Source organism: Coloeus monedula (genome assembly GCF_965178545.1).
Source record: "Coloeus monedula genome assembly, chromosome: 14".
Lineage (NCBI taxonomy): Eukaryota > Metazoa > Chordata > Aves > Passeriformes > Corvidae > Coloeus > Coloeus monedula.
Window position 1 is genome coordinate 14,431,868 of NC_138794.1, and position 20,905 is coordinate 14,452,772.

The 20,905-nt window shown below is 39.7% G+C and overlaps 1 protein-coding gene across 5 annotated transcripts in view; it reads left to right on the forward strand.

Moving 5' to 3' along the window:
* Positions 1-2,397: 2,397 nt before the first annotated feature.
* Positions 2,398-20,905, forward strand: part of RNF111 (ring finger protein 111) — a 45,681-nt gene continuing 27,173 nt past the window's right edge. For 3 of the 5 annotated variants that reach the window (XM_082290992.1, XM_082290993.1, XM_082290994.1), the window contains exons 1-2: positions 2,500-2,626; positions 12,029-12,924. In XM_082290992.1, coding sequence (XP_082147118.1) covers positions 12,048-12,924 — 877 coding nt within the window. In that variant the 5' untranslated portion in view covers positions 2,500-2,626; positions 12,029-12,047. Of the gene's footprint in view, positions 2,627-12,028; positions 12,925-20,905 lie in introns of those variants that run through there. The other 2 variants (XM_082290995.1, XM_082290996.1) reach the window with 2 other exon arrangements.

A 20,905-nucleotide genomic window follows, 5' to 3' on the forward strand; every position in this document is an offset into this window, starting at 1 on the left:
GTTGGTGAGCGTAGAGTGACTCTGTACATTTTCTCTCCCAAGAGCTACCTTTCTGTCACCTTTGGCACGAGTGTTCAAACCAATTATTACATAAATAGGTAAATACATAACTAGTTAGTGTGGTTTTTTGTTGGTATTATTCTCGGATCAGCTTATTCACAATGCTCCTCTGTCTCATTTCTTAAAGTAATCCAGCCAAATTTTATTAGCTTCCTCTCATATTGTCTATACTGTGTTTTCTTGAGTGTCCCACTAAGATTAGAGTTCATCTTCCTTGGATACATATTAAAAAAAAAGCTGCATAAGGTAGTTGTAAGACTACATCAGGAATAATTTTTACAATAGCATTGAAACCTCTCTCTCTCCCAAAATTATTTAGAGTAAATTATTATACAGACATGTTTGCTTTTTTCATGCCTACATCATGTTGTTGACTGGTGGTCATTTACTTAATTACATTGGTAATTGAAGTTCTCATCCAACTGCCTTTTACCTGACAAATACCCCAAACTTTTGGTCATTAACATTCAAGTGCACATTCTTTATATTTGATGTTTTTTCACTTTGCTTCTATTAGTCCTCAGGGTCATTCACGTCTTCCCATATATTGTCTTGATTATTTTTTCCCCAGCTGATTTTTAGTAAAGTATTTCAACTTTGGATCTAGTGCTTAATGGAAAATACTAAAATTGCTTATACAGTCAAGCCACTAGTGGCCTCCATCGAATGATATGACCTTCTTTGCACTGTCTGTTGCTATCTTCATGTTCTCCTCAGTCTCACTGGTTATTTAATCTGTGGCTCAGTGTCTTTGTTTAGTGAAATTGGCTGGATGTGACATGACTGAAAAAATGAAAACTGCCCCAAACCACAAGAAATATATAGAGAAAGGTAGCAAGTTAATGCTGGATAACCTGTGTTTTTGTCTTTATTGCAAACTGAAATGAATTACTGCTTTGCTTAGGGAACCACATGAAATAACCTGTGATCCTTTTTTCCACCTTTGCTATATGTGGGTCTCGCTTCTTCCTGTGTTCTCGCTTCACACATAAAGCTGAAAAAATCTTTATTTTCATATAATTTGTGTTGTATAGTGCTTTTTGCATTCTGTACACTTTTGGACACATATTGAAGTAGAGTCTAATTTCCATGTTGTTCTATCCCCTTTTGCTTTAAGGAAATTCCATTCAGAAACTCATGCAATTAATAGTGTCAAAAAGCATTTTTTCCCAGTGACCATTTCTTTTGTAATGATGCATGCAGGTTGGTTAGCTCCTCTGAAACACGTAGGAACTGCTGGGTACTGATGACTGTGGTGCCAGTGTGTTCTGAGTAAGATCTTTAACTCTTGGTAGACCAGACTGTACCGTTCTGCTCCAAAGCCTTGGGTTTGTGTAGCTGTTGGTCACTGAGAGTATACGACCCTTGTCTATCCAGTGTTTCAATCTGGAACTGGAATGTGTGCCCTGACATTGATGGAAGGTCATCTCTGGCAGAGAGACACACTTTTGCAGCTGCAAAGTTAGCAAACACTCAGGCTTGCTGCTATATGAGAGCCTTCCCAAAGCTGAGGAGTTTGCTGTGCTGTCCGTGTGACACACAGCCACTGTACGGGACAGGTCCCTTACAGCGTGTGTGGACATCAGTAATGTAGAGGGGGAAGGCTCACCTCATCCCGAGTCAGCGACTGCATCGTGCAGTAAAGGCAAATAAATTCCTGTTTCTAAAGAGCTGGACCGGGAGTTGGGATTTGTCGGCCTTTCTTCGCAGCCGCACCTGTCACTGGCTCCAGGACAGGCAGCCGTGAGACACTGCAGTGTGAAGGGAAGAGACAGCGCTGGGCAAAACCCGCATGCTTTCAGCCAGGTCCTAGCAGGGGACATCACAGGGTCAGGTTGGAGGGGACCACAGAGGGTCCCCCTCTGCTCCGACCTCCCTGCCCAAGCCGGGTCATCTCAGAGGACACGGCACAAGACTGCATCCATTTCTCGGATACCTGGGCAGCCTGTTCCAGTGCTCGCCCACTGCACAGTGAAGAAGCTCTTTCTCAGTTCGGGGGGAACTTTCTGTGCATTAGTTTCTGCCTCGTGTCCTATTGCTCGGCACCAGCGAGCAGAGCCTGGTCCATCCGCTGGCACCCCCGCTTTAGATATTTTCACACAACCGCATAAATACAGCAGCAGCGAACGCAGCCAGGACCTTGCCGCCTGCGAGCCCATCCCGCCCGACCCCGTCCGGGTCCCTCAGGAACCCGCCCAGCCCCGCCTGAGTCCGCGCTGTGGCTGCGCCGCCGCCCGGCAGGGGGCGCGGCGGGAGGCGGGGCGCGCGCTGGCGCGGCTGCGCTTTGCGGGCGGCTGTAAAGCAGCGCCGACTGTCGCGCTGCGCTGGGCAGGGAGCGGCGGGGGCTGCGCCACAACAGAGCGGGGCCCGCCCGGCGCAGCGGCCGCACCGGGACCGGACCGGGGGCAGCGGCCGCACCGGCACAGCGAGGACGCTGCGGCCTCTCGAGCCGCGCCGGGCAGCGCCGCGGGGTCATTGCGGCGCTCACCGGGGCCGCCTCTACCCCTCGGCCCTGCGCAGGGCGCCGGCGGCACCCGCCCCTTCCCCCGCGGCCTCGCTGTCTCAGGTACGGGGGGCGGCGGGGACCCCGCGGGTGGGCCCGGGGGCGGGCGGGGGCTCCCCCTCTTCCCCCGCCCTGCGCCCTGACGGCAGCGGTGACCGGCGGGGCTGTGCGGCGGGTGGGAACTTCACGCAGAATGTATTTTTCCTTTTTTATTCAGCGCCTCATTGACGCACAAAGCAGTGTCTTCACTGCGGGCAGCCGCAGCAGTCTCTGGGGTTTTGTCACAAATTTGTCACAAATTTTCCCCTTAGGGAAATGAGTTTCTATTTCTGTGCGTAATAGGGTTTGTTATGACGTCATTTGTTTTGTTTGCGAAGTTAGTGTTCTCCTAACCCATGTTAAAAAAAAAAAAATATCACCATTTTCAGGTGGTTTTTGCCTGATAAACAAGGAAGTAGCGTTCTTTCAGAAATGTAGGCCAGGATCTTCAGAGGCTTGTCACTGTTGCAATGGGCAGGTGTCAAGGGTCTGTACTTTTTTAAGTGTCTGTGTTTCTGTGATTAGGGCTGAGCATGCATTCATGGAATTTTCATGTTGTTTGAGTAAGCTCTTCCATGGCTTGAACTGATTTTATTAAATCATAAGCAAGGCCTGGTTGTTTTAGCTGATTAAACAAGACCCTTAACTCCTGATACCCAAGTACTTCTCCAGGAGAGGACATAATGCTGGAGGTAAGAGTTTGCTATAATTAGAATAATTTGTTTCTAATGCAGTTATTTCAGAAGCAAAGGTTTGACCAAAAAGATAAGGATTGACTGCTCATTGTGTAGATCTGGGTTTGTCATGGTATTTGTATTATAAACTATTAAAGGAAACCTAGGTTTTCAGGTGCAGAATAAGGTCTTACATTGTCTGTTGTAACTTGTAGAAAATTCCAAAGGTATATTAATGCTGTATACTTAGTAAAAACCTTTTTCAGGAAAACTAATATTTAAGTAGTTAGAATGCTTTGCCCTCTTAAAACCAGAAATTACCTTTTCTTGTTCACAAATCCATAGTTCTTCCTGTCAGAGCAATTTAAGTGTTTTTGCACTTACTTTTTTTGGATAAAAGGACTGTCTTGGGGCAGGGAGGGAACAGAAATAAACCTTGTTAGACAGGATGATTATTGCTGACGTGCAAGGATTGATAGGCAAATAAGTGATCTTGGCTCATTTGATAGAGTGAACATCTGGTCACCTGTCTTGTGCACTCATCCACAGTATAGAATCACCTATGGAATTCATTAGGTGGGGAAGGCTGTAAGAACATTTTGTGTTTCACTTTAATTACATAATAGTGTATAAGACACCAAGCTTCCTCTTTTACAATTCTTGAGGTCTCACATATTTAAAAATCTGGTGGTTTTTATTGATGGTTGAAGCCTTGGCAGCTACAGCTGTGTTTGTATCTGGTATTGGGAGCTTGAGGGTGAACAACAGCTCATAGTATTCATGCATATTTTGAATGTTCTTTCAAAATATGGATGAGAACATTCTGACCTTTCAGAAATATGTCTTTTATGAAGCATTGGCTTTTGTAAAGTGTATTAAGAGTGTATGTTAACATGACTGTGACTCACTTTATCTTTGAATTAGTAACTTTGTTGACCTACATAACCAGATCAGTTATAGCAGTTGATTTTCACTGGAGGTGGCTGTGTTGCAGTAACATTAGCTGACAGCAGTTGCTGGCTTTTTTTCCCAAGATGTACAATCTTTCATTCAGTTGTTTGTATTTCTTCTAATGGTGAGGACATTGTTTTGAGAAGATAGAGGTGATAGTGCCCTCTTCCATAACTGATGAATTATAGAGGCTTAGATGTCAAGCAGTTGAATAAAGAGAGAAATTGAGGGGGGAGTGATGATGGGATGGGGAATAGGATGATATCATTAATGTGTAAACAATGGGGATAGTACAGGGGTACGGATTTGCAGTAGGCAGATGTTGTATAAAGAGTTCCTCAAAGCTTTCCTATGTGCAACTCCTTTAAGTGAGTTGTGAGCAAAATTTTGGGTTGGTGAAAGAAACATTTTCTTTTTTTTTTCTTCTGCCCCATTAGGGTTCTCTGCTAGGCCTGACCTGAGCCCCCCAAGAAAAACACTAATCTGTACTTAACCTCGAAGGAAGTTCACTAGTTAAAGACTTCAGCTGTGGATACCATTTTGTGTTTCTTGTAAGAGCACTGTAAACTTCGGAAGCTGCTACACTGACAAAACTTAGGAGACTACAACTTAGAGTAATTATCCTATCCTTACGTTGTACATGTATCCCATGCTCAATATGCACATTTATAAATCTCTTTTCAACCTTATTGACATGCAAACAGCCAAATCACTACAGATCTGGTGATAAAACAGGATTATTTTGCTGTTTTATATAGTTTATGCTATTTGGAAAAGGAATTGCTCTAAATTAAAATGATGTCTTCCTTATTAAGTGTTTACCAAGTGAAATCTGAGAAGGCTGGTTCATGGCTTTACTAGCAAGATGCCAGTAAGGGCTATTTGCTTCTGTCTTTTTTTTTCCCAATACAATTTAGTCCTAATATTTGACTGCTGTTAGGTAAAATGTTTACCTTTGGCTCTACTGGGTGCAGAGTGAAGAAGTCTGCTGCAGTGTCCTTTCCTCTGAAGCTGGCAGATCTACTCAACTTAGTATCAATAAAATCCCCTACTTTCTCATAGGTGTTCTGAAGAACAGCATAAAACTGTCCTAATGGTTAATTTTACAATTCTCACTTGAAAGATTGTTACTAGCAGTTGTGGCAAAGATCATGTTTCACTTTGCTCCTCAAAGCTTATCAAGAAGTGTTTGCAAAATGACACTACATCAAGAAGAGTTACACATACCTCAAAAGTCAAAAATGCCAGGAGGACTAAGAAACAATTTTTAAAATAATTTTTGGTGGCCGTGTTAACTCAGAACTTCCCTAGCTGTCTCAGGAAGCAAAATTCCTAGTTAAGATCTTAAGTTCCAATAAAAAATTGCATTTTATCATTCTTTTATAAAGCTACAACTTTTTATTCCCAAGTTTGTTGCTGTTATGTTTCTCTTGGAGTTCACTGAAGCCAAAACATTCCTGATTGCCAAATCATAATGCTTAATATCTTAAACCCATGATTTACATAGTGTTAATGTGGCTAACTGATTTGAGCCTAGGACAGAGCAAAGAAATGTCTAGACTGAAGAATGTGTTTGTGAGCACCATGTTTGTCAGATACACCTGCTTGCATCCATCATGCAAATGCAGGCAGGTTTAGGTGGGTGTGTGCATGGTAATGCTTGATTGAGGCTGGGATTTCCTTGGGTGCCTTGTGGCCTTGGACTGACTCAGTGGGACAGCTCACCTGTGCTCAGAGGGCTCTTCAAAATGGCTCTTAGCTCACCATCTAACATGAGGTGCCTCCAGCTGCATGTGCTCCATGCATTTTGTCGGTTCCAACTGGAGCCAGGCCATAGATCCTGTCCTGCAGAGGAGCTCTTCTGTTTGTAGCTGTCGTGTGCTGGATTCTCTTGGAAGAGGTCAGACAGACACTTCAGTAGTCTCTCCCTAGGAGTACAGTGCTGTTGAGTCTCAGAGGTGAATGGCAACGTGGCACAACAGAGGCATTCTGTAGCTGTCCTATAGGGGGCCTGACATTTCTGTTACAGGATAATTGCTGTAAGGCACTGACCTGACTTAGGCATCTGGAAGCAAACCTTGAAGGTCCCAGAAGAATTATTTTTGGGGATAAAATTAAGGAGACTTTGCTGGTCCAGAGGTTGGATGCTGTTCATTACAGTACTTGACAGTACAGTTACTGTCATCTGATTTTGAGATGGCTTTGCAAAGTTTAGTAAGGGTAGTACTGTATTTGAAATAACATCGTTTCACTTCAAGAGCAGACTTTCCAAGCCAGTGATGGTTCCTAGAATTCCCTGCAGGGGGTGGGTAAGCCTCCCTGCATTGCTGTGGCTCATGTAGCAGTAGCACCTCTGCAAAGCACAGACAACCCCTTCTGTCTGGAGTGGACATAGTGGTCTGGCTTTGGGAGCCTGTAAGCAAGAACCTGTTTCTAGAACATTATCATGCAGTTAGTAACTCATACTATGCCTGTTATTCTGAAATACTGTACCTGTCTGTAGGGCAGAAGATAAGTATTCTGCTTGGAGAATTCTCGAGTAATTTTGTCATTGAAAATGGAGTCATCACCATGGCTGCATTAAAGCACAGAAAGGAAATTGAGAGTTCTTTGCAGTAGTATTTCATATTGTCCTGTGAATAAAGATACATAATGTCAGTGCAAACACTATAGAATTTCAGATTACCTTCTGATTGTTGCTGTTTTATAAAATGTGTAGATCTTTAACTTATCAGTTGCTTTATTTTCTGTCAAAGATTAGAAGACCAATATATAGGATGCTAAAATTCAGTTATTAAAACAAGCTTTAAAAGAGCCCACTTTTTGTAATGAAGGATAAAAAGTGAAGAACAAGCAAAAGTGAAGAAGAACGCAATAAAGTTTTGAAATCTGATTGCACTTGTTCTCCTGATAGTGGAACTGAGTATTAGATGTTTTTCTTCTTGTCACTTATTCTGCATTGTACAGGCATACAGGTTGTCCCTGCTTGATAGAAATGAAATTAATAAGGCAGGACTGCCTCTTTTAGGAAAATGAGTGGGGTTTTTTTTTTGCAAACTGCTCAGTGTGTTCCTTATTTTGTTGAAGCAGCAGGGCATGATAGCACTGAGATTTGATCTCCATGGGATTGAGTTGGGGGTGCAACTTCTGAAGTGGCTCCTAAGTCTTCTGTAAGCCTCCAGTGTGCCAGGCCCATGCAGGAATCGATCTTGCTTGGCTGCCTGCCCTTGAGATTGGACAGTAGCAGTACTTAGGTTTTTTCACTTCGCTGAAGGCATTGTATGAATTTTATAACCTTTTTCATTTTCCTGTTTCTTGATACATCTAATGGAAAAGCCTTGCTGAAAGAATAAGAATACATCTTTTTAATGAGATGAAAGAAAGATTTTCTCATGAATCTAACAGTACCAGTATTAGCTTGTCAGAGTAAAAGTAATGTTAAAAGTGATATGTGATACAAGCTGCATATCAGGGAAGGGAATTAGTTTTAGAAGTTTGTTGGGAGTTCAGTGACCATATGCAAAGAAAACAAGAATTAGGACTGAACAAGGGGACGACAAATGCAAGGAGGTTTTTTCTAGGTGGCGAAGGGAGTTGACTGTATTTCAGAATGCAGCTGAAAATGCACTTTCAAGGTAATGATATATTGGGTCACATGTATTCGTCAGCCAAGTTTATACCAAAAAACTGAGTAATATGTTGTATAATGAAGCATTTAACTGCTTTATAGTGCTTTAATGCTACATACTGTTTGATTGCTTATAAAGAAATTAATTATTAATGACAAAATCCTTTGCTCCATCTCCTAACTCAAATGTGTTTTGCTTTGATGTGCAATCATAAATGTGCTGTAAAAGTCTCTATAAGGTTGTTTTTACTTGCCTATTTCCAGGGACTTCCCAGTTTGCATGAATTTTCTTGCCCTGTTACAATGTCTCAGAATGATTAATATCAATGGTTTTAAGTGGTGAGAAGAATGGATGCAAGTCATGTGTACTTCAGGATTCTAAATAGTCATACACCTGAGAGGGGAACTTAGAATAACTATTTATAGTTTTCAGGTAGCTGTCTTAACAGCTTTTCATTGAGTCATAATGGGTTAAAAGAAGATAGTAAATCAAAACTTTGGGAGGAAACATGGGGAACTAAGTGAATAGGCAAATGCTTTGATTAGGAAAAAGGAACACTAATGCTGATTGAGCTTACTTCATCTTGCTGCTTTTTGAAAAAGCTTCTGAGGACTACTTTTAATTAGAAGTAGATATTGTAGGATCTTCTAAGTGTTTTAACAGCAGATGATCTCATTCTAATGTCTTAATTATTTGCATAATATTTTTGTAGTTCCTTTTAAATTTTGCCTTCTGTGCAAAAGAATAAGAAAATGTTCAGATTTTTGTTTCTTAAAATAATTAAGGGACCAATTCTCTTTGATTCTGAAGTTATCATATTAAAAGGATGGGAAACAGTTATGTGTAGGCTGGATATGTAGTATATGCTGGCAAGTTACAACTGTGTTCAAAGACATTAAGCTTTCTGAATAAAATTACGTTTTTCCCCCCAAATTGAAATATTTTATGGATTTTCTAAAAAAACTTGTGGTGAAATAAAGGGTTATTGTGGAGGGTCTGGGTTGCTTTTCGAGTGGGGTGAAGACTGTGTTACATTTCTGTAAAACAGTGGTGCATAAATAACAGAGCTAAAAAGTGACCTTGAGAGGATCAGAAAAAGGACTATGTACTGCTTGTTCTCTGTGTGCTTGTAGAAGGTTTGAATGCTGTATTCCTGTCCTTACTGGAAATTTGATAAAATGGAAGTCTTGGTCTTAATGTTTTCAGAGAAAGATGGTGCATGTGTGTGAGGGTGTGGATGAGCCCAGTGAGGGCTGTGTAGGAGCTGGAGCTGAGAAGGGTAGACAGCAGAACTCCACAGCTTTAGTAGTCTTTTTTTGCTATGTAGACTCTTTGCACTCCTAATGTTTGTTCTAAGTTTTTTTCCAGTTTTGCAACTTCTTTTTTTCAGCCCTAAAGTAAAGGGTAGCCTTCTGTTTATGCACTTATATAGTGCATTCCACTAAAACTTACTGCTATAAAGAAAAGTTGTACTTTGATGAAGTAAGAACCAATTGTCTATACTGGCAAGAGGAGGTTTATTCCAACTTGCATGAATACAGCTTTTAACTTTGGTGTGAGACATGCCTATATGCTGTAATTCCAATAGAGAGCAGCAACACTTTCTTATCACAGGCCTCGTATTTAACAGTAATTGTTATAAATGTTTGTAGGATTTCCAGTGAGAACATTCAAATGGGGCTTTTCATCTGGGGTTCTAGGATCCAAAAGATTCTTAATCTCCAGACAGATTCTGTGACCTTATGGCTTCTTTAGATGTTAGTTCTGCAGCATATATGCCTTTTTCAAACTTTTTATTCCGAATTGCATCACATGAAGGGTAGTACTTGTTAGTTGCTTATGGCTATGAAGAGAACACAGGCTGCCTGGGAGGATGCAACGGTTTATACCCACTGCAGACTGAAATACATAATTATTTAGGGTCTGTTAGGAACAGCTAGCTCACAACTGCTCCTGAAAGCATCAGTTTGTGAAACAGTCTAAAAAATTCTTAATTAAATCTGTTCTGTAGTCTCGATCTTGTATTTATATGTTCTATGACAAAATAAATGCGAGCGTTAAGTATTAGCACTGCATGTAAGAATGTATTAGCATTTTGAAGAGTTTTGACATTCAGACAGAGGCTTCTGGACCTGAATAGATAGGGCTGCTTAACCTGCCACAGATCATAGAATCATCACACAATAGTGTGGGTTGGAAGGAAACTTACAAGTCATCTGCGGCCAGCTTCCCTGCCATGGACAAGGATGCCTTCCACTAGGCCACGTTGCTTAAAGCCCAACTTTCCTGTGAATCCATCCACCTTATCCTTGAACTCCTCCAGGGATGGGCATCCACAGCTTCACTGGGCAGCCTGTTCCAGTGTTTCACCACTCTCACAGGGAGGAATTCCTTCCTCATACCTAATCTAAACCTGCCCTCTTTTGATTTGTAGCCATTCTCCCTTGTCTCGTCATTACATGCCCTTGTCAAAGTCCCTCTCCAGCTCTCTTGAAGCCCCTTTAGGTACTGGAAGATGCTGTAATGTCTCCTTGGAGCCTTTTCTTCTCCAGGCTGAACAACCCCAGCTCTCTGTCTGTCTTCATAGGACAGATGCTCCACCTCTTGGAGCATCTTCATGGCCCTCCTGTGGTTTTGCTTCAGCAGCTCCACATTCTTCTTAGGCTGGGAGCCCCAGAACTGGACACATTAGTTCAGGTGGAATGGAGGGACAATCCTATCCCTTGACCTGCTGGCCATGCTTCTTTTGAGCCAATCCAGGATATGTTTGATTTTCTGGGCTGCAAACACACAGTGTCAGGTCATGTAATGCTTCTCATCCATTAATGCCCTCTTAAGTCCTTCTCCTGAGAGCTGCTCTCACTCATCTCTCTGCCCAGCCTATATTTGTGCTTGGAATTGCCCCAGCCCAGGTGCAGGACTTTGCACTTGGCCTTGTAGAACTTCAGGAGGTTCATGCAGACCAATCTCCCAGGCCTGTCAGGATGCCTCCGAGTGGCTGTTGGTGCTGTTTCTAGATAGCTCAGATGATTTTTGTGACTTCATGCATATTCCCGCTGTGCTGCTTAGGCTGCGTTGTTCCACTTAGGGCATTGTTGCACATGTTTTCTTCAGCAGCCTTTTGGTAGTTCAGCACAACTTGCTGTAAGCTGTCAAGTATCTGCTATAGCTTATTCAGCTGAGGCATAAAGCCCCCTGATATTAGTTACAGTAATGAGTATTTCAATTGTTATCACAGTTGTAACCAAATTGTTTCATCACTCCCTTTTGGGAATTTAAACCAAAGGCAGAGATGTCAGATGAAGCAGATTGAACATGGATCTATTACTGAGGTTACTGTTTTCTGTGTTTTCCAGTACAAAAGTTTTTTTTTTGAGGGTAATGTTGTACATTGGCAGCTGTATATTTTGTCAGGGAGGGGAACCTGGCTGGTACTGACTGGTAAGGGAACATATTACTGAGTATTACATACTCAGTTTCTGTCATAGAGTAAGAGTCAAAAGTACATGGACTGAAAATAGCTTTGTACGCTGTACTGCTAATGTGTGGTGGATTTTAAGAGACTCAAGGTAATAAATGGATTTTTATTACTTTGCCCCAAAATAATAACCCTTCAGAATCTCTCATGTTTCATTCCTCTTCATGTCAGAGAAGAACCATGAATTCTAAGCAACTGACTTTTTTATAGGTCAGTTGACACCATACAACACCATGTATTGTGTTGAAGTATTTACTGTAGGCGTTCTGCTGCAGGGGAAGATACAGGTGTCATTTAAGCATGCATTTTAGTTGATGGCTATGAGAGCTATTTAGCCAAAATTCAGCTAACTTCTATAAGCAGTAGCCTGTAACTGCCGTACTTAAGTATCAGTAAAGCAGACATCATCTGTTTTGCAGGTGACATACACCAATACTTGCTTTGTGAAAGTGATACTGTTTTCACTGACCATAAGAACTTCCCTTCAATGCAAATTATAGGAGTTCTGTCTTCATAAAAAATTATATTGTCAAGCAGTATTCTTAGTATTTTGAAATAGTATTTCAGTTACTGTCGTTTTGCTATTTCCACTGGGGGATTAGTCCTAGCAGTAAATGGGTTTTCTCTTATTTCAGCTTTGCTTTTGAAAAATCTAATGCTTCTTTTCTTGATGCTTATCTGTTTTGTTTTCTAGGCCTTTCTTAAATCTTTCCATGTCTAAATGGACTCCTGAATGTAATATAGTTTATACTCTAAAAGCGGATATGAAGAGTGAAGTTCCTTCTGATGCACCAAAGAGACAGGAGAGTCTGAAGGGGATCCTCTTGAACCCTGAGCCTATTGGGGCAGCCAAAAGCTTCACTGCAGAAGTTGAGATGATTGCCAGTAAAGTAGGGAATGAGTTCTCTCACTTGTGTGGTGATTCTCAAAAACAAAAGGACATGAATGGCAACCATACAGACCAAGAAAAAGGTATTGTGGTGCGAAAAAAACGCAAGAGCCAGCAGGCTGGTCCTTCATACACTCAAAACTGTCCTGATAAAGAAAATAAAGGAATCTTGGGATTGAGACAGCATCTAGAAACACAGAGTGAAGACAATGATTCTTCTTTTAGTGACTGTATCTCTTCACCTTCCTCTAGCTTGCATTTTGGAGACTCTGACACAGTAACATCTGATGAAGAAAAAGATGCTCCTGTGAGACACCCGCAGGCAGTGTTGAATACTCCAAGTAGAACTCACAGTGCAAGGTCACACAAGTGGCCTCGGACTGAGGCAGACTCTGTACCCGGGTTATTGATGAAAAGGCCCTGTTTTCACAATAGTTCTTTAAGAAGACTTCCATACAGGAAGAGAGTTGTGAAAACAGGTTCATCACAGCGGACACAGAATCAAAAAGAACGAATTTTAATGCAGAGGAAAAAGCGGGAAGTGTTAGCTCGAAGAAAGTATGCTTTACTCCCCAGTTCTAGCAGCTCCAGTGAGAATGATCTCAGTACTGAATCTTCTTCCAGTTCATCTACTGAAGGGGAGGAAGACTTGTTTGTGTCACCTGGTGAAAACCACCAGAATAGCACAGCTGTTCCTTCAGGTAAAACTGAATTCCCGAGGTATTTTGTATTAGTTGTATTTCATCGTATACAATAGGCTTTTTTATAAGTTCTTTGGAGCAGTTTGTTGAAGTTAATACTACAAATAGTACAACATAAATTCTTGGGAAAAGTACATTCACATCTTACAGCAGAATTATAGCAAATCTAAAATCTTGAATGTAAAAGTTAATGGTTTCTAAAGAACATAGTGGAAGATTGCTCAGTCTGATTAGTCACATGCTGCTGAGTTGATCCATTTTTATTTTTTTTAGCTGTAGAATTGTATTAAAAATTTTAGCTTTGAACTGATTGTGATAATAATTCTAATTTCAGAATGTAGAAATATCTGCTAATATTTAACTGCACTTCACAATTTAGAAAAAATATAAAGAAAAAAAAGTCCATTGTTATTAAGAGCCTGAAATATAAGTCAGTTGAAGGTAGCTTTAGTACTGAGATAATAAGAGAAAATATGTATGCCGAATGTTTTACCTAGATAAACTCAGTGCAATGCAGTTGGTTTACACAGTTATTTCTCTAATATGTCTTGTCATGGTATCTGAATGCTTGAATGTTTGGAGGAAGACTTTGGAGGATGTATTAGTTTTTTTTGGTTTGTTTTGCGTGTTTTTTCCTGGTTTGTTTGTTGTGGTTTTTTGTTAATTGATGGATTTTTTTGGATTTTCTTTCATGTTAAATTTGCCAAGTGAAAGTAGTTGTGCATTCTGTTCTAGTTCAGCTTTTTAGAGAGCATGGGAAAGTAGATAGAACACAGCATGGTGTTAATCTGTGCAACCATGTGTTTTATCTAGTGACAAATATGTTTTAATAAGCAAAACCATATCTCAGGCTGTTGATCATTCCTCTAAGAAAATGTGACTGAAAATACAAGGACAGGTTAAAAAAAAAAAAGTGTGAATGTTCATGTTAGGGCAGGATTTATGCTTGAACAGAACCAGAGTACTACTGAAGTCTAGATTGTTGCTTGTTATTCGTTGTAGCAAGAAATAATTTGTGTGATGTTTAAATCCAAGAAGTAAAATCTGTAATGCAAAAGTCTTACTTATGCAATGCTAGGGCTGGGCATATATAACTCTGAAACAGGAATTATTTCACAGTGTTAATTATCTTGATGCATATTTGTGGGAATAGAAATTAATTAGGCCTAAAAAAAATTACATTTGACATGCATGTTTAAGCATATTGAAGAATATGATTTGTAAAAAATAGATGTGTGGGGATATGCATACATTTACATGAAACACCAATTTGAGAAACTACTGTCTTAACACCTTTGTTTCCAAGTTAATGGTTTCTTACAATTTTCAGGCAGGGTGGAGTTTCATGTAACTGTAAAATGATGTAGGATCATTAACAACTCTCCTTCCACACAAATGTGGAAAAGCCCAATGGCTTAATTTTTATACTGCTTAAAAAGCACAATTAATGAAATTGTTTGTTTTCTTGTCATGAATGAAAAAAATCAATTAGTTCTGCACCAGTTAATTTTAGATTAAAATACTGACATGAGTTGTAACTGAAAGAAGGTTTGCTTTAAAGATTGTGTCCTGTCATGCCTGTACTTCAGGACCAGTGCTTGCAGGGAGCTGAAAAGCGATTCTGGCTTAATGTGTGTGAATACTGTGGGGGTTTTTCCAGTGGAAATATGTATTGATGTAAAGTTTTTAAAGCATTTTGTTTACATTGCAGATATAATGGGAAGTTGAGCAGACATCCTCTGTGAAAGTGTCCTATTTTTAGCAAGATAAAAATGTGATTAACATTTTCTGTAGCTTTGTGCTGTTATATAAGACATTTCTGGTTATTGAGTTAATTAGGACAGAAATGGGGCCAGCTGGAAAAACAGCAATGCTACTTGTCTGTATAGTGAGCAAGCACAACTGGGTTTCTATATGAGGAAAGGCTTGTATTGATAGTCATGCCATAGGAGCTTGTTCATGTTAGGGAAAATTTCTTTGCTCTACATTGGCACATGTCTGTTGAAATTAGAGTGTGCTGAAGGACAATATCTTCTGCTAAGAGCATGAAGCCTGGGGCATACATGTAAAAGTACTAGAGAACAGACTTAGGAAAGGAGGAGAATAATAATAATAATTGGAAAAGAAAACACAGTTAAAAAAGATGTGGTAATAACTGATTTTTTAATAAGCAGGCTTCAAAGTGATGTGATTAGTCTTGTAGCCTAGTGAATAGCAATTTGTATTAAGGATATGGCAGAAAATATTTCTTTGCTTTGAATGTTGATGTTTATCTAAAGATAGAGTGCATTTAAAGAAACAGTAAATCTAATTAGTGTAGACTATTCTGGAAAACATTTCTTTTTGATTGTTGCAAGAAATTAAAGTAACAGACCCTTTTACCCGAAGAAGTATTTAGTAAGTATGTTCTTATAATTAATAAAATTAACTTGGCTAATCGGAAAGATCTTATGAATGGAGATGTGAAAGGGGTGGTTGGTTGTTTAACAAAACCTTTACCAAATACTGAATAGCACTATGTGGGGCTTTTCCTCCTTTTCTGTTAGGGCTTTAGCTATTCTTCTGGTGGAACTCTGTACTTCTAGAGCGAGTGCGTGAACAAGTACGTCCTGACACCGGGGACTGGATGATACTTGTTTGAATAACTGTGTGCCATAGAAGGCATTGTTCTCATTACTTCTGGGATGGGCAGCTGAAGCTCATTCAGGGGAGACAGGAGTTGGAGGCATAAGTGTAAAAACAGCTGTGTGTAGCTGATCCTTACAGCTGAAGGTGCAGGTGCTTATGGGGGTGTAGATTCTATTTGCAATGCTGATCAGTTGGTTTCAATAGCAATACTGGGCTTGCAGTTAAAATGACAGCAAGCATCCACGTTTTTGCTGGGAGACATGAATTTTGATTCTGTGTTTTGTTTAGGTAGTGCAGAAGCTTTTCTCTAACCCTGTATACACACCAACAGAAATAATCCTCCTTTGACTTTGCTTATGAAACATGGCAAAATTCAGCTTTTACTGTTGTTGGATCTCTTATGTTGTGATGCAAATGTTCTGCTTCTACAGGTATTTGATTTTCATCTTGGATCTAAAGGGTTGGGGCTGCCTTTTGGAGGCAGTCTGGGGAGGGAAATCTAGCAAAAGCTAGAACTGGCACAAGTTTTTAACCTTACATACTCTGATTTGGCAATAAAGCAGAATTCTGGAAAATGGCAAAGTGTTGTTAGAAAAAAAAAGCTGTGTAGAGTTTTGCATTGTCATAAATTGTTCAAATTGTTCACCTAATAACTTAAGATTCCTTCAGGGTCTGACATGTTATTTTATATTTTTGAACAACTAATACTGGACAGGTTTTTCTTGTCTTAGACTGTAATACTGATGAGAAACTGCTCCAAATTTTGTTCAAAGCTGCTTAGAATGATAAGACAGTGTTTATTCACTACTGTCCTCTTGATTGTCTAACATTTGTTGTCTGTCTCCCAAAAAAATATTGAATGTAGACATTGAATATTTTACGAGCCAGAGGCTGGTGAAAATGTTTAAGCATATACCGCTTCATGCTCAGATTATTTTAACAGGTTTAAGATTAATGGGTATTAAGTGGAAATGAGCTGCCTGTTGTTAAGAGTTGATTATTTTTCAGCTATTTAATCCCTCATACAAACTACAGCATGCAGTCCTTTTCTCACAGGAACTGATACAGCTCATTTCAAGCTTTTATCTCAACAGCATTAGTGGATAAGGAAGCGTATAAGTATCCTGTTTACCGTGCTGCTTACTGGAGAAGAACTGAGAAGTGGTGAGGAAAGAAGCACCTGGCTTTGTGAGCAGTGGCCATTAATTGGTGTTGCTGTATTCATCTGCTGTGAATTGGGGCTTTAAATAGCTACAGTAATAGAAGTTAGTGTGGAATTCACTTTGGCACTTCCCTGCTGCAGCTTTCTTTGCTGAAAAGATGGTACTTGTAGTAGTGGCTTGTTGTGGCATTGCCCATAGGACTGATTTTAGTGCAAGGTTAAGAACAGTTGGTACAGGTTTGAATTATCATGGCTCATAGTTGGACAAAATCCCCTAAACTGTGGTTGACTGTCTTTTCCACCAGGATGCAGACTCCTAAGCAGTTTGTGTGCTTTGGAAAATTTTTTCCCATCATGCCCAGCTATTGGAACATATATTCCAAGTGGTCTCAGGTACAGAAAAACTGTCATCACCCAACCCTAAGGGAACAGGCAGATTTTTGCCAGAATGTTGACAGCACTGAATCATAGTTACAATTAAGTCTTTCTTTTCTTAGCAGAATATTATAATTTTGAGTAGAATGGCACAGGATTTCTATAAGCAGAATCAATGTAATACAATCTGTAAGTACCATAACACAAAATTTGTACTACCACTTAAGTTAAAATTTCTAATCACCTGGACATTCTGCAGATCAGGTCAAATCTTAATGCATGGTTTGATTTTTCAATATAAGAATCATAATCTAGACTCAAAAACCATGTAAAAGAACATGAGTTACTCACTCAGTCCTCAGAGGAAGCAGATGATGACAGAGGTGTCCCTTGCCACCAGTGAGGGGTTGAGGTCACATTTCTGGTCCAGGTTCCCACTTCGGGCTTGTAAGTGCTGGATTTTCTGGCCAGTGCTCTGGGTGCTGTCTGGCTCCCCTGTGCTGTGGCAGGGTTGTCAACAACACCTGCTTGGCTGCCTGCCTGGAACGTTCAAGGCCACCAGGGGAAGGGAGTGATCATCCTGGCACCCAGGAATCTTGAGACATCTAGGGAGGGAAAGGGCAAATGTGTTTGTTCTGTCTGCTTGGTTCACAGGACCTTCAGAGCTTGAGAATGAGGGCAAAGCCAACAAATATGTGACCTGCTCAGTCACAGAGGATGGCTCCTCATACAGTGGTGTTACGCTAACAGTGTTAACGGGGTCAGAGCAGGGGTTTCAGCCATACCTAGTTCAAGACATTTGAGAAGTAAAGAAGACAGTACTCAGTAATACTAGCAGGATATTATTTTATTTGTTTCAAGCTGAATTACTGTCCAAGTCATTATCTTTAATTCATGAGTGTAAGTGGCTGTAGAGGGGCATAGTCAGTCCCAAGTTCAAAAAGGGATTCAACACAGTTATTGACAGCTGTCCATGAGCAATGACTGGACAAGAAAGTGTGCTCTGATGTCTGTGACATTGTTGTGGGTGCTGGGTGGTGTGAGAGCTTTTAGTTAAAATTTGTAGCCTGAATTTTCTGCTCTGACTACATAGTTTTACCTGCTGCAGTTGGTAGAGAGAACATGTGCCTGGGTGGGCTCTTGGTCTGATCCAGTGAAAGCATGGAACTCAAAATAAGTCATCTCTGTCACTGGAACTTGACTACTTATTTTAAATCTCTTCTGGTTTCGCTTAAGACTTGATCAGACTGTCTCATTTGAAATTGTGTATAGTAAAATGCTTTTAATATCTTCCATGTAATATTCAGACTAGTTAAACTCCATATTAATTGCAAAAACAGATGTGAAAATACCCTGTGGGAATGACAACAGTCAGCCAACATAAGTTTGGCTATTATACCAGTATTATTTATGCCCTTGGAGGAGTACTTGTGGTGATGATTGATTAATCATGGAGTTATGCCATGGTCTTTTAGAGTTAAATAGTAGTATAATTATATATATTATACATGCTATACTGTGCAAAGCTTAGTCTCTTGCTTACAACTTCTTGATTATTAAAGTATTTGATTCTAAAGCTTGCTTCTCAGCAAGTTGGTCCGTCAGTGGCACATAGCAATTGCTGTTGTGAAGTGATCTTACAACTTTCTAGGGAAAAATCCGTCATTTACTGATCTAAATATTGGACTTAAGAGTCCAGTATTGTATTTATTTCATTATAAAAGTTATATTCTGCTTAATAAAGTACTTTATTATGACAGATTTACTGTATTTGTGAGGTAAGGCCTGGAGGAGAGTATGTTTATATTTTTAAGGGAGGATTATAGTTTTAGACATGTTCAGATTTGGATTCAAGCATGTGCAGTTTATCCCTTCCCCTAGGGCAGCTGAGCATTCGGTTTCCATCATAAAACAGGCTTTTAAGAGGGGAGAGAACTTACATAAAGAAGTTACTGATCATTTTTGATTATTAGTCACATACAAAACTTAATTACTAATGGTTATTGAAAGCTCTGAATGGGAGATGCAAAACTTGCAAGCTGAAATTTGGTGTCTTGCATGCACTATAAAATATTATTTGTGGCTCTGAGAAGGGAAAAAACACCCCAAATTCTGTGGAAATTAATGAAGTTCTTGTTGTTATTTTCAGGAGAAGTTTTGTTTTTAAGTAGCTCACTTAAAATGCAGACTGAGTCAGTGGTGGCCGAAAGGCTAATTTACTTACAAATAGCTAGATTATAGTTTGCTTACTGTGTTCTGTGATTCAGAAGATGACAGAGAGAAATAACATATGCCTGCAGGAGGATGATTTTCTGTTTTGTAGCCATAGGTATTATTCTGAAAGTAGTACAAAATACATCTCTTACAACTGCGTAACTCTTTTGCTGTCAACAGTCCAGACTCCTCTTCTTGATGGGAGATAACCTTCAAGAACTGCAGGGTTAGTATAGTTAACGCTGTCATTATACAGATTTAGCTGGCTTCTTACAGCTTCAGTCATTTGAATGATACATTGATCAGGAAGGTATTAATGCTTTAAATTTTGCTTGAAGTTCTTTACAGACAGATGACTGGTCAGTGACTGGTATGTGCTAAAAGAGAAAAGTAAATTATACCTTATCATGGTGGACTATATAAAACAATTGAAGAAATATTTATGTAGTTTAGAGTTGTTGTTTTTATGCTTTATTTTGAAGAAAGCATTGGTTCTTTGTATAGGAAAGTACTTCATGGGGTGAAAACCTCATCAGTTTGTGCTTTTGACTTGGGAAGGTGTTTTTAGAAGCATGAACAGTAGGAAATTGCATATGTCTGAACCATGTCTATGCTATATTCTACTAGGAGCAACTTCTACTGTTTTCCTAAAGATTTTCTTTGTTATTTTGGAAAGTTGTAAGACCTGTTCATTCAGTACCAGTCCTGATGTTTTCTACAGTCTGATTTGTGTAGTCGGTAAAATCACATCTGAACTAAAGGTGTGCTTAAAAAAAAAAAAGGAATTGAGTAAAATGAGCTTTCAAACCTTGAGAAAGGTATCTGAATTGTGTAGGTATTCAGTTAAGAATTCCCTCTGTTTTTCATGAGCTAAGCTTGTGTCAGAATTTCCGAGGAGATGCACACTGTGAATTTCAGTATAGATCCACATGGCAGATGATTCTGTTCTCAAGGAGAACTTGTTTGTTTTCTCAAGTGACAAAATCATATTTAAGCCTAAATCTTTCTACTTTTGCATATGTCATAAATTTCAGTAAATACTGAGCCTGAGGACATGTGGACTATATTTCAGAGAAGTGCAGGTTTGGAAGATAGGACAAGTTGTGGATTTTTCTCAGTGACCTTTCCCCAGCTGCTTGGCTGGGTGGTTTTGTCTGAGAGTAGCTAAGATAGTTTTGTGTAAGGAAGCTGTTGCTTGTTTGCCCATGATAGGCACAATGTTTACATTCTTCTGGATGTGATGATGGATTTAGCTGCTGCTTTTCACTCTGAGTAATTGGCCTTTCAATATTTTCAATTTTGGAATGTGATGATGTTTTTTAGACATTGCAGTATTTTCAGTTTTCCCCAAAATTTCCATGCAAGTTCTGAGAATTAATTTTGTTCCACAGTACTTCCAATTGCTGGAGTTTTTTGAGTACCACTATTTGGAAGCATCACTCTTTACATCTTCAGTCAGCAATCTTTCTGGGATAAATATGGTCAGAAACAAAGGCCATTGGAAAATAGGTAATGCAGTTCGGGTTTTTTTTCAGAGCATAAAAACTGATAAAAATAAAAAAGGATAATCTCTCCCACCATGTAATTGGGTAAAGCAGATGA